Genomic DNA, 18,698 nt, shown 5'->3' with positions numbered 1-18,698 from the left:
GTAGAGATTTTCAGACTGGGTTCGTGTGGGAGACGCTGGAGCTTCCGCAGGTTTCGAAACGTGGACAGCAAATGAAGGCACTGAGGCATTCCTGGGTCAACATCCAGTCCGGCCGCAGAGGTTAGCGTCGTCTGAGGGCGATACCCCCTCGCAGCCTGGGCCTCTTGGTTCCTCCCGCCGTGGCCGCTCACGTGAGGGGCATCCTGGGAAGCGTAGTGCGCAGGCGCCCCGTGGTCCGGCGCGCCGGGGGCCCGAGTGGACTCCATTTCCCCTGGAGCTGCGGGACGGGGCGGGGCGGGGCGCCAGGCCTAGGCCGGGGCGGCCGGGGGCGGGGGCTGAGGGGAGGTGCGGCCGCGGCGGTGGACGCGCGTCTGTGCGGCCTGGTCAGGGCCATGTCCGTGTGAGGACGCCGCAGCCGTCACCCCTTGCTCTCGCGCCGGCCAGCGCCATGGGCTCCATCCTGAGTCGCCGCATCGCGGGCGTGGAGGACATCGACATTCAGGCCAACTCGGCCTATCGCTATCCCCCGAAGTCCGGTGAGCTTACGGGGGCGCGGACCGCGGGGCGCGGGCTGGAACGGGGGCTGGGGACACCAGGAGGCTTGGGAACCGGACGGCGAGCGCCCTGTCCCGCGGCGGGCCGTCCTCCGGTGCCCCTTCCCGGTACCTGTGGAGTCTGAGGCGTGGCGGCGGCCCTGGCTATCCCGACTGGCCGCTGTCGCACTCTGTGCGGTCCCTTCCTGACTGGTGACCTTGGGCCAGTCCCTTTGCACAGCCTCAGTGTGCACCCGAGCTTGGCATCTCTGCGATCAGAGTGCATTGTGGTGAGGACTGCCTTACCCCCGGGGGTCGCCGGCTTTGGAGGCATGAAGACCGGCCCCGGATTGTGACAACTCTTGGGGATTTGGACCAAGGCTTTTTCTCCTAGCGTGCGGGTGAGGGACACTGGTCTTTGACCCAAGGAGATTATCGATAGGGAGCTCCTGGGTTCCCCTGGAGGACAGGATAATAGTTGGAATGGTTGGGGAAGACTGCCGCACCCTCCCCTCTTGTTCAGGGCAGGCACTCTGGTAGATTATGGAAGCTGGAGACAGAGTAGGGGACCAGCATCAGATGTGGGCTCCCAGAGGAGGCTTGCTCCTATTCTGTTTCCTTTTGTTTGTTTAAAATAAGGACAGGGTCGTCTTATGTAGCTCAGGCTGGCTCAAACTCATTATATAGCTGAGGGTGACATTGAACATCTGGTCCTCCTGCCTCTACCCTCCTTAGTGCTGGGATTACAGGTGTGAACCATTTTGCTCGGTTTTATGAGATGCTGGAGACTTGAACTCAGGGCATTGTGCATGCTGGTCAAGCACTCTTATCAACTTAGTCACATTCCTAAACCTACTCCCCTCCCCCCCTAAAAAAAAAAAAAAAAAAAGACAAAAGCCCTATTATGTAGCTCTGGATGGCCTGGTACTGTGTGGCTTCTGGTGCCGAGATGACAGGTGTGCCTCACCATACCCAGCAGTGTCTGTTGCCCTGAGGATGGATGATGTGGCTGGGCAGAACTTCAGCTGCATTTATTTCGGTAGAGTTTCCTGGTGGGGTAGAACTCTGAACATCCAATGGGCCTTTCGTTCCAGTCTTCTGAGTGTCCAGTGTGATGTTTGCTCTTCAGATGTTTTCAGACCAGCCAGGCCAGATTTCCTGTGTGGTCCAAAAGTATCTGCTTCCTTAGTTGGACAGCTTGTTAAACATTTCGAGCCATACTTCAAGACTTGTTTTGGTCTAGGGACATGCATTTTAAGCTTTTTTTTTTCTGGTATGTCTGATGTCCACTCAAGGTTGAGAAAGTACTCTGTTTATGTGAGGATCTGGGAACTGCCCAGTGAAAGAAAAGGAAACAGGCAGTTTAGTGACACTTAGCATGGGATGGAGTCACTTGTTAGCTTTGGGAGACTCCATGCCTGTGTGCATCTCAAGTACAGGCTGTAGCTCCCGAAGTTCCCTTGGAGACTTCAAGGCCTGATACCTGCATATCAATTTCCCCTTCTATAAAATGGGTTGCTATTTTATAGTGCTAGGCTCTTAAGAATTCTTCTGTAAACGTTAGCTACTATAACTGCTTCCAAGGTAACTAGGTGACTGACCCAGACCCTGACAGTGTTTGGCAGTGGTATAACAGTTATTGGAAAGCTAGCTTACTGTGGCACTTCCCCTCACCTGACCCCTGAGCAGTCTTAACGTCCCTTTACTTAGGCCGTTGGATAAAACAACAATGTGTGGCATGTGCACACACTACAGATCCGTTGTAGCAGGCATTTCTGATTGCTTAAGACACTCCTCCAACCTGGATCCATCCCAGAATATCCTAGCCAGCTGTGGCTAATCAATTAGTGCTGGCACAGGAACTGAAACCCATTGGCCACCTGGGATTGGCTGGGCTGCCATTTGTATATTGCTGAGTTCTGGGCATGCCCAATCCAAAGGTTTTAGTTTGTCTGGTATGTTTTTGGTGCTGGGGAGGGCACCTAGAGAGTGCTAGTTTGTTCCTTATCCTTTTTTTTTTTTTTTAAAGATTTTATTTATTTATCATATATACAGTGAGTGTTCGGCCTGCAGGCCAGAAGAGGGCACCAGATCTCATTGTAGATGGTTGTGAGCCACCATGTGGTTGCTGGGAATTGAACTCAGGACCTCTGGAAGAGCAACCAGTGTTCTTAGCCTCTGAGCCATCTCTCCAGTCCCCCTCCTTATCCTTTTTTTTTTTTTTTTTTTTTTTTTTGGTTTTTGGTTATTTGAGACAGGGTTTCTCTGTGTAGCTTTGCGCCTTTCCTGGAACTCGCTTTGGAGACCAGGCTGGCCTCGAACTCACAGAGATCCACCTGGCTCTGCCTCCCGAGTGCGCCACCACCGCCAGGCCGTTCCTTATCCTTTTAGATAACCATATAGACAATGTGTCTTTCATTGTTCTTCTCCCTAGTTCTTCATTTAACATGGCAGCCTCAAGATCTTGGTGTATGAACTGGGGATGGCAAATATTGAACATTTGAAGGGTACTCTCATGAATTCTTCAACTTTATGAAATTGTTTTTTCAGGCTTCTGCCAATTTTCTTGATTATTTCAAGGAGATGAGTGCTCGTTTTCTGTCTGTCTGTCTTTCTTTCTTTCTTTCTCTCTTTTTGGTATTTTGAGATAGGGTTTCTCTGTGTATCCCTGGCTGTCCTGGAACTCACTCTGCAGACCAGGCTGGCTTCAAACTCACAGAGATCCTCCTGCCTCTGCCTCCTGAGTGCTGGGATTAAAGGTGTGCGCCACCACTGCAACAGGTACTCTTAACTGCTGAGCCATCATTGGAGCCCAAGCAATTAAAAAAATTATTAGATGTATTCATTTTTTATTTTCTATGTGAATGTTTTGTCTGCATTTATGTGTGTGCACCATGTGAATGCTTGGTGCCTGAGAAGGCTAGAAGAGAGTGTTTGATCTCTTGGAACTGGAGCAAACCTCCATGTGGGGCTGGGAATTGAGCTCAGGTCCTCTGGAAGAGCAACAGGTGCCCCTAACCACTAAGCTATCTTTCCAGCTCCCCGAGTAATGTTTAACATTTCATGCGGTTCAGTTGTCTTAGGGAATTTTCATGTGCTGTCAACAATGCTGAACTTGAATTCAGTAATACCTGCTTTGCTTCTGTCCTGTTTGTTTTACCCTGAACAGCTTTGTTGAGGTATAACTTGTGTACCATATAACTGATCCATTGTAAATATGAGTGGATTTTTAGTAAATGGGTAGAATTGTGCAATGACCATAATCAACTGTGACCTTTCTCACCCCAAAGTTACTTTGTGCCTGTTTGTAGTCAGTCTTAACAGTATAATCAGTGTTCAGTTTTCTGTCTTTGCAATTTTTCTTTTCTGGACATTTCATATAAATGGAATCATACAATCTAGATGTATGTGTCGTTGGCTTCTTTGACGTAACATAATGATTATGTCTTTTGGAAACTATTGCCCGTCAGGTTGGCTTGGAATTTGCCGTGTAGCTTATGCTGACTAGAACTCAGGATCCTCCTGCCTCAGTCTCAAGTTCTGGGATCCTTTCCCTTGAAGGATCAACCCTGTGTGCTGAACATTCCAGGTTCCCCTAGTGCCTGTCTGTGAGCACAGTGATGTTTGTGCCACCTTCAACTGTGTCTTACAGCCTGGAATTCTCTATGTAGCTAGGCCTTGAAACTCACAAAGATCTGCCCGCCTTTGCTTTCTAGGTGCTGGGATTAATGTAATTTTATGTGTATGAGTGTTTTGTCTACATGCATGTCTGTGTACCACATGCCTGCCTGGTGCCCATGGAGGCCAGAAGAGGGTAGCTGATCCCTTGGAACTGGAGTTATGGACAGTTGTGAGCTACCATATGAGTGCTGGGAATCCAGGTCTTCTAGAAGAGCTGCCAGCTCTTTACTACTTAAATTTCTTTTTAGATTGAGTCATTTATGTCAACGTTTTGCCTACATGATGTGTGTACCACATGGGTGTCTGGTGCTCTTGGAAGTCAGAAGACATGGGATCTTTTGGAACTGGAGTTAGGGATTGTTGTGCATCACAGTGTGGTCCTCTGCAAGAGCAGCAAGTGCCCTTAACTACTGAGCTCTTGCTGCGCTCTTGCTCTTTGGTTTGTTGGATACTTTGTTTTTGTTTTCCAGCATGTTTTACTCTGTAGGCCATCTGGCCTGGAACTAGTGTGTTGCCCACGAGGAAGTCCCTCTTGGACATCCTCCTGCTTCAGCTTCTCTCCTGCTGGGATTACAGATAGGAGTCACCACACCTGGCTCAGTTTAACAGTTAAAGGGAATAATGCTTTTGGATTTAATATTTAAGAAACTTTTGCCTAGCTTAAGATGACAGATTTTTGGGGGAGGGTGGCAGTAGGTTTGTGCATGTCATATGCATGTTTATAAATGTATGTGGGGGTTCTGTCCTTGTCTTCCTTGTTGCTCTCTGCTTGTGTATTGAGGCAGGATCTCTCACTTGAACCCAGAGCTGGCCAAATTTGGCTGTTCAACTTGCTCTGGGTGTACCCTAACTGCCTCCTGAAGTTGGAATTAGAGGTGGGCCACTGTGCTCACCCAGCATTTACGTGGACACTAGAATACAAACTCTGGTCTTCATATTTGCCATGCAAACCCTTGGCCCACTGAGCCATTTCCCTAGTCCTCTCCTAATTTTTTCTAGTTTTAGTGTGACATCAGAGAATAACATGCTGGAGTTAGTTCTTACACTGTGTGCGTCCAGGGGATTGAATTCAGCTCACCAAACATGGTAGCAGTTTGAGCCATGCTGCCATGTCTTCATTTCATGTCAAGACCACCCTCTTTCCATCAGAGTGCCTTGGCATCTTTGTCAAAACTCAGTTTACCATAAATGTGAGAGGGTTTATTTCTGGACAGCATGCTCTCCCTTCGCTTTGTAATTCTTTCCCAGTGTTTCTCAACTGAGACAGTTTTGTACACCCCCCCCCACACACACACACACTCACTCTTCTGGGGCTTGTATCTGGCAGTGTCTGGAGATAGTTTGTCAAAGCTCAGGGTGTGTTTATGTTACTGGCATCTATCTAATGGCCCTCAAAACAAAGAATTTGGGGGTCCAAGAACCCACGGTGCTAAGGCTGGGAAAGCCTGGTCTGCTTAACACCAGTAGCAGCATATGGCTGATTAATGGAGGCCAGATAGGAACACAAGTTGTCTACAGTGGTTCTTTCTTAAAATGACTTGGGATCCTTTATATTGTTTGTAGAAATTGTATAGTTTGTCAATTTCTACAAAAGCAGTTGGATTTGGGTAGAGATTATGCATCCATTTGGGGAGAATAGCCATCTTTATGCTGCCTGGTTATACCCGTGAGTATAATAAATCAAGTCTTTTGTATGTGTGTAATTAAATTTTACCCCTGAGATAGGCCTTGTAACCCAGTTGGCCTCAAATTCATTATCCTCCTGCCTTAGACTTCTAGGGTTATAGATGTGTGCTGCCATGCCTGGCTTCACGTCTGTTTAAATCTTTAAACATCTTAGCTGAGGCCAGGTATGGCGATCTCTGACTATAATCCCAGCACTCTGGAGGTGCAAGCAGGAGGGTTGGCACACGTTTGAGGCCGGCTTGGGTTGCACAGTGAGTGTGAGACTAGCCTGGGTTACGTGGTAAGACCCTGTCTCCCTTCCCACCCCTAAAAGTCTTATCATTTTGTATTTTTAAAATTTATTTATTTATTTATTTATTATTATTATTATTTTTTTTTTTTTTTTTTTTTTGGTTTTTTGAGACAGGGTTTCTCTGTGTAGCTTTGCGCCTTTCCTGGAACTCGCTTTGTAGACCAGGCTGGCCTCGAACTCACAGAGATCCGCCTGCCTCTGCCTCCCGAGTGCTGGGATTAAAGGCGTGCGCCACCACCGCCCGGCAAATTTATTTATTTTTATTTTATGTGCATTGGTGTTTTGCCATGGGTGTTGGGTCCTCTGGAACTGGAGTTACAGACAGGTGTGAGCTGCCATGTGGATGCTGGGAATTGAACCCAGGGCCTTTGGAAGAACAGTCAGTGTTCTTAACCATTGAGCCATCTCTCCAGCCCCTTGTATTTTTTTTTTTTAAAGTAAGTGATACTTGTTTCTCTGGTCCAGGGATGATAAAAACTCCTTTGTTTACAAGTTAATTTTAATGAAAATGCTAGTTATAACTAAGTATGTAAGTACTAACACAATTTTTGCAGCTTGGGGAACACTGGTCTTGTCACATGGCCACAGTTGTCTGAGGACACTAAGGCGTAGAAATGTAAGTGTTCGTCAGGGTTACATGGTGAGCTGATGCCAGGCCCAGCCCTGGTTATACCTGTTTGCCCCCACTGCCTGTGTCTTCGTCTTAGGGTTACTATTGCTGTGATAAAACACCATGACCAAAAGCAAGTCGGGGAGGAAAGGGTTTATTCGCCTTACACTTCCACATCATAGTCTACCATTGAAGGAAATCAGGACAGGAACTCAAACAGGGCCAGAACCTGGAGGCAGGAGCTGATGCAGGGGCCATGGAGCAGTGCTGCTCACTGGCTTGCTCCTCATGGTTTGCTCAGCCTGCTTCCTTATAGAACCCAGGACCAGGTCTCAGGGATGGCACCACCCACAATGGGCTAGGCTCTCCCACATCATTCAGTAATTAAGAAAATGCTCTACAAGCTTGTCTACAGCTTGGTCTTATGGAGGCATTTTCTTAATTGAGGTCTCTCCTCTCAGATGATTTAGCTTGTGTCAAGTGGACATAAAACTAACCAGTACAGCCTGTAAGGGACTTGGTAGCCACAGCACACCAGCCTTAGGTCCTGCAGCTCTTTTGGGCAAATTATATAGAGTATACAGAATGACCAAGCCAGGTTTGCAGATCTGTGATCTTACTGACAGGCCTGTGTGCCCTTTCTGCTATGGGGTGGAGAGGACAGGGTGACACAACAGTCCTGCTGTGTGTCCCTGGGGATTCCCTCTGAGGAAGTGAGTCACACAGGAACTCAGCTGAGGACACCCAAGTCTGGGAATACTTTAGGAAAGTATGGGGTCTCTGGGACCCAGGGATCTGGTTCTGACACAGGTTCCCCCTTCTGTGAAGCCCCAGGACTTAGGTCAGTGTGGTAACAGTTGCTGTGAGGACTCTGCACTGAATTCATGTGCCTGCTTACTTGGAGTCTCCTCTCAGCGGCTTGCTAGTCAAACCCCGTTTCCTTCTTGCAAATGCAGAGAGAGGCACAGCCCATTTCCTCACACAGATGGCTCGTCTCCAAGCTGAGGGCCAAAGCAGGTGAGGAGGCACTCTAGCCACAGACTAAAATGACTGGCATGTGGAGCTGTCTGCATTGCCCTACTATTTGAAGAAACCACAACATACCAGGTCACTCAAAAGAAGCAATGGAGGAGAGGTGGGGGATCACCTGTGACCTACCTGCTGGTGGTGTGTGAATTCCATTCATCACAGTAGCTCAGTAACCATATTCTCTTCCCTGTCACCAACCTGTAGACGCTGGGGCAGTTTCTGTAACAGTGTCTCCATTTACCCAGAGAAGATGTTCCTCTGTCCTTAGATGAGATGCAGCTTCCGAAGGAACACCTGGGGCTGGCATGTTGCAGGTAGTTTTGGAGCAGTTTACACTCTTCATTTGATTGGAAATCTCCTGGGATGGATATAGACTAGGGACAGAAGGTGAAGTGAAGGAGCTTAGAGGAAAACCTTTATCTTGGGTGTACACTTGAAGCTTCCAGGCCCATCTTGGTAGTTTGGGGAGGGGAGGAGTTCCAAGACCAGGGGAAGGGGAAGCTGCTCTCAGGGGCAGGCAGTAGAAGGAAGCTTAGGCCGTGGATGAATAGGCGTACTTATCTGGAGTCCATTGGACCGATGACAGGTGGATCCAAGTCGCAACTTGCTGTAAGAATTGTTTGTTTTTTTGTTTTGTTTTGAGACAGGGTTTCTCTGTGTAGCCCTGGCTATTCTGGAACTTGCTGTGTTGACCAGGCTGGCCTCTAACTCACAGAGATCGCCTGCCTCTGCTTCCTGAGTGCTGGGATTAAAGGTGTGCACCACCACTGGCTTGCTTACAAGAATTTTTTAAGTTTACAAAAAAAGATAAAAGTTTTAGATATATTAGCATAACTACTGTTTGTAATCTGTACTGAAATCCATGTTGTAGAAAAAGCAGTAGATTCATACCTTTGAGTCATAGCAAAAGCTATGGTTTTGGGTTTAATGCATGTACACTTTTTCCCCTGTCCAGAGGGCTGGATATATAGATTGGATATATAGTTTTCAGCATGCTGAGAAGCACCTTAAGTTTATACTTAGATAATAAACAAAGGAATTTTGGGATTTTGAACTTGTGACTATGATAGTAAGTGCTTTACCAGGTCTAGATTAATAGGTTATCAGAACTCCATTGATTTTTGTTAGTTTGTTGTTTTTTTTTTTTTTTTTTTTTTTTTTTTTTTGGTTTTTCGAGACAGGGTTTCTCTGTGTAGCTTTGCGCCTTTTCCTGGAACTCACTTTGTAGTCCAGGCTGGCCTCGAACTCACAGAGATCCGCCTGCCTCTGCCTCCCGAGTGCTGGGATTAAAGGCGTGCGCCACCACCGCCCGGCTTGTTTTTTGTTTTTTGAGACAGGGTTTTTCTGTGTAACAGTCATGGCTGTCTTGGAACTCACTTTGTAGACAAGACTGGCCTCGAACTCAGAGATCCACTTGCCTCTGCCTCCTGAAGTACTGGGATTAAAGGCCTGCACCACTACCACCCAGCTAGAACTCCATTGATTGATATTGAAATTCTGAACTTTTGAAGTCTTTTTTTTTTTTTTTAAATTATTTTATGTACATTGGTATGAAGGTGTCAGATCCCCTGGAACTGGAATTACAAACAGTTGTGAATTGCCATGTGGGTGCTGGGAATTGAACTCAGGTCCTCTGCAAGAGCAGCCAGTGCTCTGAACCCTGAGCCATCTCTCCAGCTCCTTGAAGTCTTAATACAACAGTAGCATAAAGAGGGAAGGAAATCTGAAACATTTCACATTTTTTCATGCCTTAAATCACTTCCTTAGACCTTTACAACTTGCATTTATACACCTTAAAACATTTTCTTAGACTCTCACAACTTACATAAACTTCAAACCATTTCTTTGCATCCAATCATTTACTATGATACACAAGTGGTTGATCACTGAGAGCAGTCATTGTAAAGCAAGTTCCGTTAATAAAGAAATAGTAAAAAGTTAAATTGAAATCAGTTTATCTCTTTCAGAGTGAAGTCAGTAAGTTGGCTTTTTCAGCAGGAGACCTAATGGCTCTAGAAAAGTGAGACCTGATTTTACAAAGGATAGGAGCTGATCAGGCAGCTGCAGCCTTGCAGGGAATAGCTGGCTGCTTGCTTGCTGCCAAACTGATAGAGCTACAGCCATCAACATCATCAGAGATCTGAGAAGATAAATTATAGCAGGAAATATAATCCAAATGGCCTGTGTATGTATCAGTCACAACCTGGACAGTCACCCTAGGCTTCTCGTGGTAATCTCGATGGTTTCATTGGGAGCAGTTTGTAGGTCTTCAGTTGTCATACAGGACATCAGTAAATCTTCAGCTGCCACACAAACAGCATGAGCCTGTAGTGGTCAGACCCAGAAGGTCCAGAGATTTTCCTATAGAGGAGGAACTTGGGAAAACTGACCTACATTAGCCAGCAGAGCAGAGCAGTCAACCCAACAGTGTCCACAGTTTGGGCAGGGCCTTGGCAGTTCTTTGCCCAGTGGTTAGTTAGCATTACCACAATCCAGGTGGAGTTGTCTGTGCCACACTGTCTTAGCAGACCTTAGGGTTGCTGTTAGGAGCTGGCGTTCCCATGGGAAACTTCTTCATTAATCACTTTAAATGCCATATTTGGCATATCTCTGAGGAGTCTGAGGACCATCTATTAAGTGTATCTGATTTTAAACAAACTTTACTTGTTTTTAGTTACTTGCTTTTAGGCTTAACCTTGAAAACACATACAGGAGACTAAATAAAGCTTGTCCCTGCAAATGAATTACATTTGTACTTAGCATGACTATGAGCATAGTTCTGAGCACATTAAAGAATTTGATTTTTTCTTTTTAGCTGGGCAGTGGTGGTGCACACCTTTAATCCCAGCACTAAGGAGGCAGAGGCAGGCGGATCTCTGAGCTCGAGGCCAGCCTGGTCTATATAGTGAGTTCCAGGACACCCAGGGCTACATAGTGAAATCCTGTTTTGAAAAACAAAAACAAAACTTTAAACCATAAATAAAGTTTAAATCAGAAATGCAGTCCATACAGAGGCTGGAAACTTTTCTGATTTAAAAAAAAAAAAAGTATACCATTACAGAATATCAGTTTTTTGTATGACTCAGTTTATTCAAGTAGTTAAAACTTAGCAAAATTGCAAAGACAGAGAGACTAGACATATCTTCGAGTCAATTAATGTTGAGTAGATATTGGGAATTTATAAACCTTATTTATTAAACATACCTTATTCATCAGACATATGTTCTTATTTACATTGTCTAGAAGCCTGTGTTGCACAGTTAACGAAGATGTAATAGTTAGCATACATCTCTTAAGTCAGTTTCTGTTTACCTGAGTAGACCTTTATAACCTTAGGAATTTATAAACCTTACTTATTAAACATAACTTACTCATCAAACATATGTTCCTTTTTTAAATTTTCTGGAAGCCTGGTGTTGAATACAGTTGGCAAAGACATAAATAATAAGACATACATCTCTAAGTCATTATAACCTGAGCATATCTTTATAATCTTAAGAATGTATCATAATACAAAATCTATCGTAATCCAAAATATTTTGGAGATCTGCTTTTAGTTTAAAAGGAGAAACAGTGATAAGCAGAGGGCTCAGTAGGACTGTGTTTCATAATTGTTGCTTTAGTTGGTTTATACCACACAGTCGTCTTAATTACAGTGCGTGTACTCTTTTTAACCTCAGTAAAGATGGCCATGAGCCACATGGTTGCTTCTATCCTGATGAGGTCATCAGCCAAGATGGAGGTGAGCCACATGGTTGCTATTTAAAAACAGCTATTTTTCTTTGTTCTTTTCTTTTTTTTTCTGAGACAGGGTTTCTTTGTGTAACAGCTCTGGCTGTCCTGGAATTTGTGCTGTAGACCAGGCTGGCCTCGAACTCACAGAATTCCTCCTGCCTCTTTTTTTGGCCGGTGGTGGGGGGGTTTGTTTTTGTTTTTGCTTTTGAGACAGAGTTTCTCTGTCCTGGAACTCACTTTATAGACCAGGTTGCCTCTTCTGCTTGCTTCTGCCTCCTGAGAGCTGGGATTAAAGGCGAGTGCCACCACGCTGGCTTTTGTTTCAGACTTTTTTAACCATACCTAATGAACTTACACATCCTAAGATCCTTTACATCATGGTCTTAAGAGATGTTTGGAGAACAGAGAGCAAAGAAATCTTAGAAGTAAAAGATTTTTAAGAGTAGAAAGTAGAGAAACCTTAGACTTAAGAGACTTTTAGAAGGGTAGAGCAGAGAAAGTTTAGATAGAAGATATTTGCAGATCATTTGTTTATGCAGTGGCAGGTGTTGTTACCATAGGAGAGAATCTGAAAATTGAGTGTGCGGTCTTTGGTCATCCAGTTGTACTGAGGTCAGGTCATTTTCAGTAAGACAGTGAGGCTTTAAAATCTGAGTCAGAGGAGGAAGAGAGAAATGGCCACCTAAGGCCCGGGAGGTCTAATGGTGCAGCGGGACTTCCAGGAGACAGCTGAGAGACAGAAGGCCAGGGTCACAGATAGGAGCTCCAGCTGAGGGCTAAGGTTACAAGGGCTGAAGGAAGCTGTGGGACTGACCGCAGCTCCTGGGGAGGCGAGGAAGCTCCAGGAAGGAGCTGAGAGCAAAGGGAGCAGAGGGTAAGTGTCATGGTGACAAGAATTTCAATCCAGGACATTCCCGAATGAACTGAGAGACTTGTCACAGAGAAACGTCCCAAATCACAGAGGACAGATGTCCTTTTCCACATGATAGGGCCCAGGAGGGTGAAAGGAGCTTTCTGGCACACCAGTGTGGCTTTTGTAGTAACAGTGCACAAAGCAGGCGGCTCCAGGATGACAGACACCTGGTAGAGGAGGAGAAATGAATGGTTAGAACATGGTGTTTTTGTTGTTGTTGTTTTGGTTTTTCGAGACAGGGTTTCTCTGTAGTTTTTTTTTTTTTTTTAATTTTTGAAGATTTATTTATTTATTACATATAATGTGTTCTGCCTGCATGTATGCCTGCAGGCCAGAAGAGGGCACCAGATCTCGTTACAGATGGTTGTGAGCCACCATGTAGTTGCTGGGAATTGAACTCAGGACCTCTGGAAGAACAGTCAGTGCTCCTAACCTCTGAATCATCTCTCCAGCCCTCTCGGTGTAGTTTTGATGCTTGTCCTGGATCTCGCTCTGTAGACCAGGATGGCCTTGAACTCACAGAGATCTGCCCGGCTTGAATGGTTAGAACATGTAGAGGAGAAAACAGCCAGAGGTAGACTGAGAGAGGCTTTTGGGGAAAGAGAGGTTTCCAACAGAAGGAGAGGAATAAGTGTCTTAGTAGAGAGATACCTATGAGGACATAGCAGGCCAGAGAGAGGGAGAGGTGCAGGTGATGGGCGCCCAAGGAGGGCGTAGCAGGCTCCAGGAGCCAGAGAGACACTTATGACTAGATGATGAGAGATGGTTGATAAGAGCAGGTGGAGGGAAGAAGTGGCTGAAGAGGCAGACACTAGAATTTGGTGGATGGTAGAAGCCAGCAGAAACAAGTGATCCATACATATCTTAGGAGAGTCAAATTAGCAGCTTTGTTTAGTTAGGAGACTAAGCCCCTTGGAATGGGACTCACATATGCTCCTTCTGGTTCATCACCAAATAAAGGAAAATGAGGACATGACCGCTTCAAGGTATGGCTGAGGAGGTTTTTATTGTAGATACAGGGAGAATTCAGCCAGAGGCATGGAATGAACTGAGCTGGGGCGGGGGGAGCGGGTGGGTGAGAGAGGAAGAGGAGAGAGGACCAGGAGTCAAGAGTGGAGGACCTAGAGAACCAGGAGATTGTGTGGCCAAAATGGCTGGGTTCTATAGGAACCAGAAGCTGGGGAAAGGAAATGAAGCTGAGGGGCTGGAGAGGTTTAGGGTGGGAGGTGGGGATAAGAGCCATTTGTTCTGAATTACTTTGGGACCTGACACTTGTTTCTGGGTTGTCTTGTTACTTGGGATGTTGAGTGTTTACCTCCATACCCTTGGTGTATCCCGCTGACTGCTTTCCATAAAGAACTGTAGAATTAGTCCATCTGCCCTGCACTCAGCCACCTCCTGTGCCCAGCAGCTAGGGCCATCCTGGAGGCTGTGGAAGCTTTTTCCAGAAAAGGGCTCTATAGGCTAAGCTTGTGTCAACACAGGAGCTAGAATCTTTGGTGGTCACTGCTGTGCTTAGCTTGATTTGCCATTGTTCTCCCTCCTCTGCACTTGGAGTGGGAGTGGGGAGACATGGGTATCCACAGGCAAACGCAGTGTGGGTAACATTACCAGAAGTATTCTCACTTGCCAGAGCTTTCTCTGCATGTTCACCCCTACCTGTCCTCAGGGTATCCTGAGTGAGGCAAGGTGATGGCTGGGTCTCTTCTCTCTAGTCTGCAGATAAATCAAGATTCCATCTAGGGTGATTTCCTTTATCCTGCCAGTCCTGGCAGACCTTCCTGTGGCAGGTCACATAAAGGTTTGAGCTCTAGAGGGGAGTAGACTGGGAAGTTCCACGTAGAACAGAGAGAGGTGCTGGTCTGTGCACACATATGGACTCAGCTCAGGGTTCAGTGAACAGGTGACTAGAGCGAGTTGGCTCTACCCTTGACAACTGGCAAGCTGTGGGGCTGCTGCTCTCACTGCCTCCCACTTAGCCTGGGGCTGGGGTGGCTTTCCTGAGAGCAGTGTTTTTCTAGGACCCATGATGTTCCGATCTTGCAGGTTGCCCCAGTTGCCTCATGGAGCTGGGTTTAGGGTCAGTATGTCAGCACTTTGTGAACTGGCAACACCTGTCCTTTGAGGGGTCAAGAAGAATTTTTATCAGGTACAATTAGTGTACTTTCCCATGTGTGACAACCACCTTTTTCCTGCCTTTCTTGCTTCCTTCTCACAGGGGGTGATGATTGAAACCACCCAGCAAGCTGAATGTCCCTCACTGGGCCTGAGGGGCTGCTGTGTTTCTTAGCGGATGCACACTAAGTGCCTTTGTCAGATCACTTTGCTTGGTGTGGTTGAAGGACAAGGACACGGGGACAGTAAGCATAGCTCATTGGCTATATGACCTGAACTTGTGACCTCTCTGTGCCTCAGTTTCCTCTCTTGTCAAACACTGGACACAACATTCTCTGCTTTCCCTCATTTGGTGTGTGTTGAGCTCTAACTGCATAGGCCGTCATAGCAGAGATATGCTGTGATTCAGGGTGGCTTTGACAGTTGAGCAGCCTCTAGGTGGTTGAGGTTGACATCACTTGGGAGTTCAAGGCAGGTACAGCCTGTTGGACTAGAGGGCAGGTGGAAAGCTAAGTAAATGGGTGGAGGGAGCATAGGGCTAGGTCAGGGCAAGGCGCCATAGGACCAGGTAAGTGTAGTGGTGTTTATTCCACTGGGGGGCGGGGGCTGGAATATGAGGAGAAGGGATTGAACTGGAATCTTTGGAACCCGTGAATCAGGAGTCCACACTCCTTAGACATGAAGGTCTCAGGCAAGGTGAGAGGTACCTCACACCCAGATGCAGGGCCTCTGCCCTCATGCTCTGGAGGTTATTGGGTGTTGAAGTACTGAGAGAAGGCCCTTCTGAGTAAGTTGCTTTCAGCCCAAGTCTGATTCGAAGGCTTAGTGGATTTGGTTGCAAATGTTCAAGGGTCTGGACCAGTGGTTCTCAACCCTTTGGGGTCAAACAACCCTTTCACATATCAGGATATCCTGTATATCAGATGTTTACAGTACAGTTCATAACAGAAGCAAACTTACAGTTATGAAATAGCAACAAAAATAATTTTACAGTTTGGGGTCCCCATGCGGTTACACATGAGGTACGGTTAGAGCTTAGGAAGGTTGAGAATCACTGGTCTTGAACAAGAACCTCTTACCTAGTCCCAGAGTCTCCTGATAAATTAGATTAAAACAGCAACAAGAACCTGAATGAATGGGTGAGAATCAGCAGTGTAGTTGGTTTTGCAAAGGGTATTGAGATTGTTTCCCACTTCCATGTCTTCTGACTTCTCTGAGATTTGTCAACAGGGTTTCCTGTGGATCCTTCCAGATCTTTTTCCTCAGCTCTCTCCAGGTTGCTCTGTGCTTTTCCTTTTTGAGTTGGTACTGCCCAGATTGTCCTAAATTCCTGGATGGGACTCCAGGACATGCTTTGCCTTTTCATTCTCTTTTTATCCTTTTTAGAAATTTTCCTTACATTTTATTAATTCATTTGTGGGTGTGTGCATATGCAATGATGGCAGTCAAAAGACTCTCCTTCTACCATCTGAGTCCTAAGAATAGAGCTCAGTCATCAGGGTTGGTGGCAAGTGGCTTTATCCATTGAGCTGTCTTCCCAGTGTCAGTCCAAAGGAAACTCCCATTTCCCTAAATTCCAAAAGGCAGAAGGAACAAATGGCTAGCTGTGACTATTAGCATACCAAAGCACATGCTGGCCTCTAGGCTCCCTCAGTATTTCAAGTACCTGTTGTTACACATTTCAGAGTCTAAGCTAGCATCCAAGCTCTTCTCACCTCCTCCCCTACCCTGAACTTCCCCAGCTCATGGGCTCCCCTCCTCCAGGTACTCATTCTCCTTATAACCCTGCTATTTTGGCTGTGCTCACTCTTAGTTTCCTTCTGTTCTCTCATAGTCCCTTTTTCTATGTCCCTCTTTCTCTCTGTCCTGCTCTTCCTCCTCTCATGGCCAGGTCCAGTCTGCTGCTCATATTCAGATACTCAGTCTACTTTCTCTCTCTGCTCCAGACTCTTCCTGATGCCTCTGACTGTTCTCGCTCTCATATCTACACTAAAAATTTTCTCATTAACAACACCACAAAGCAGTCATGTCCTCAGTTTTGTGGTGTGTGTGTGTGTGTGTGTGTGTGTGTGTGTGTGTGTGTGTGTGTGTGTGTTGGTGCAGAAGGTGAGGAGATAAACCCCTGGTCTTGAGGTGCTAGGCAGATTCCTGCTGAGCTCCCTCTGCAGCCCAACAGATAGCATCTAATTGCTAGTTACTGTCTTCTTAATGGTTTTATTGGGACGTTACCCACATACCAAGTTCCTAAGTTTAGTTGGTGGTTTCTAGTGTTTTCAGTTGTATGGTCATCACCGTTATCTCACTCTAGATAGAAATTGGGTCATTCTGGGATATTATTATTATTATTATTATTATTATTATTATTGTTGTTGTTGTTATTGTTATTATTATTATTATTGTAGTTGTTGTTGTTGTTATATACTTTTGGGTTTTTTTGAGACAGGGTTTCTCTGTGTAGCCCTGGCTGTCCTGGAACTCACTTTGTAGACCAGGCTGGCCTCGAACTCAGATATCTACCTGCCCCTGCCTCCTGAGAGCTGGGATTAAAGGCGTGCATCACCACTGCCTGGCATTCTGGGATATTATAATCACTGCTGTGACAGACATATTTTCCCATATCTCAGATCATTTGGAATTTTTGTTTTACCCGTTATGTTATTTGTAGGACAGTGACAGAGTATAAATAAAGTAAACTGTGTACCTTCTTACTTTATGAAGCTAATGGAAACCTAGAACTATAGGTCTTTGGAGCCTCCAATATAGGGTCCATTTGGACTGAAGACATTGTGGAAGGAAGTACAGCAAGGGGCATGTGGGTGGTGGAGGCTACAGTTTGAAGGGTGTGGGTGAAGGCCGAGCTCATGGGAAGAACTCCATGAGCAAAGGGAACTGTACATACAGAGGTCTTGAGGTGTGAGTGGGGCTATGAGTGTTATAGAGGAGAGCACGGGGCTGGCACTGGTGTGATGATGGTTAAAACCATTGGAGGTGCTAGGATATGGGGAAGACTTGTGGGTTAGTGGTAGTGTGGAGCCTGGAAGGTAGGAGACACTGGTGGCCTTGATCAGGTTAGTGACCACAGAAATTTCTTAGGAGTCCCTTTGTGGGAAGAACCAGTCTTCTCTGCCAATGTAACAGTAACTTCAGAGTTCAACACCTAGACTGTAGAGATCGCTCAGTGGTTAAGAGCATATACTGTTCTTCCTGAGGACCAGGTTTAATTCCCATCACTCATGTCAGGTGGTTCCAGGAGGATCTGACACTTGGCTTCTACAGATACCTGCACATACTTACACACGTACACATAATTAAAATAATAAAATTTAAGCCAGGCAGTGATGACGTATGCTTTTAATCCCAATACTCAGGAGACAGGCAGATCTCTGAGTTGGAGTCCAGCCTGGTCTACAGATCAAGTTCCAGGATAGCCAGGAGTACATACAGAAACTCTGTCTCAAAAAATAAAAGGAGTTTAACAGCTTATAAGAATACTCAGGAGTCTGGGAACCATCTGGAGGTGGTTCTGCCTTGGATCTCTTGCAGGCTGCCATGGAGTTGAGGGCTGGCTTGCACATGTCCTTCAGGTTAATATGGGTCATTAGCAGGATTCCCCACTCCTTGCCACAGGACCTTTCTATGGGCTAGCTGCTTGAATGTGCTCAAGTGTAACATCTGCCTTGCCTGGAGTCTTTGAAATCATACTCCACCACTTCCACAAGAGCTCCTGGTTATGTGCTCAGCCTTTTCTGTTTCCTCTGGGGTTCTATTGGAGGTGAGAACCCTTAAAGCCATCTTGGAGGCTGGCTCCTATACCAATTTTTAGAGTCTGTGGCTTCACAGTGTGGTTGTTTCTTAAAGGACCCCAGGAGGAAGTTGGAGTAGGAGGTTTCCCAGTCAGGTCCCTATATCCTGCTTGGGGCTCTAGGGCATTTCTGCTCCCATGCTCATTGTGCCTTCTCTCAAGCCTTCCTTTCAGGCCGAGGCTACCCTTGCTGTGGAGTGTGCCCCAAATGACTAGGTATCGAGAAGGCACCTCAGTGTCGGGCCGGAGGTCCTGTGTGGTACCGGTAGGCTTCCTTACATCCAGTTGCATCTTCCTTATAT

At 46.2% G+C, this 18,698-nt stretch overlaps 1 protein-coding gene across 8 annotated transcripts in view; it reads left to right on the top strand.

Annotated features, from left to right (window-relative positions):
* Positions 1–325: 325 nt before the first annotated feature.
* Mgrn1 (mahogunin ring finger 1) overlaps positions 326–18,698 on the top strand; it is a 52,237-nt gene continuing 33,864 nt past the window's right edge. For 4 of the 8 annotated variants that reach the window (XM_028894847.2, XM_028894845.2, XM_028894851.2 and 1 more), the window contains exon 1: positions 326–536. In XM_028894847.2, coding sequence (XP_028750680.1) covers positions 449–536 — 88 coding nt within the window. In that variant the 5' untranslated portion in view covers positions 326–448. The remainder of the gene's footprint in view (positions 537–18,698) is intronic. The other 4 variants (XM_028894848.2, XM_028894846.2, XM_028894852.2 and 1 more) reach the window with 1 other exon arrangement.

This window comes from Peromyscus leucopus, chromosome 8b, assembly GCF_004664715.2.
Source record: "Peromyscus leucopus breed LL Stock chromosome 8b, UCI_PerLeu_2.1, whole genome shotgun sequence".
NCBI lineage: Eukaryota > Metazoa > Chordata > Mammalia > Rodentia > Cricetidae > Peromyscus > Peromyscus leucopus.
Note: the sequence above shows the minus strand (reverse complement) of the source record. Positions and strands in the feature narration are given on the sequence as shown.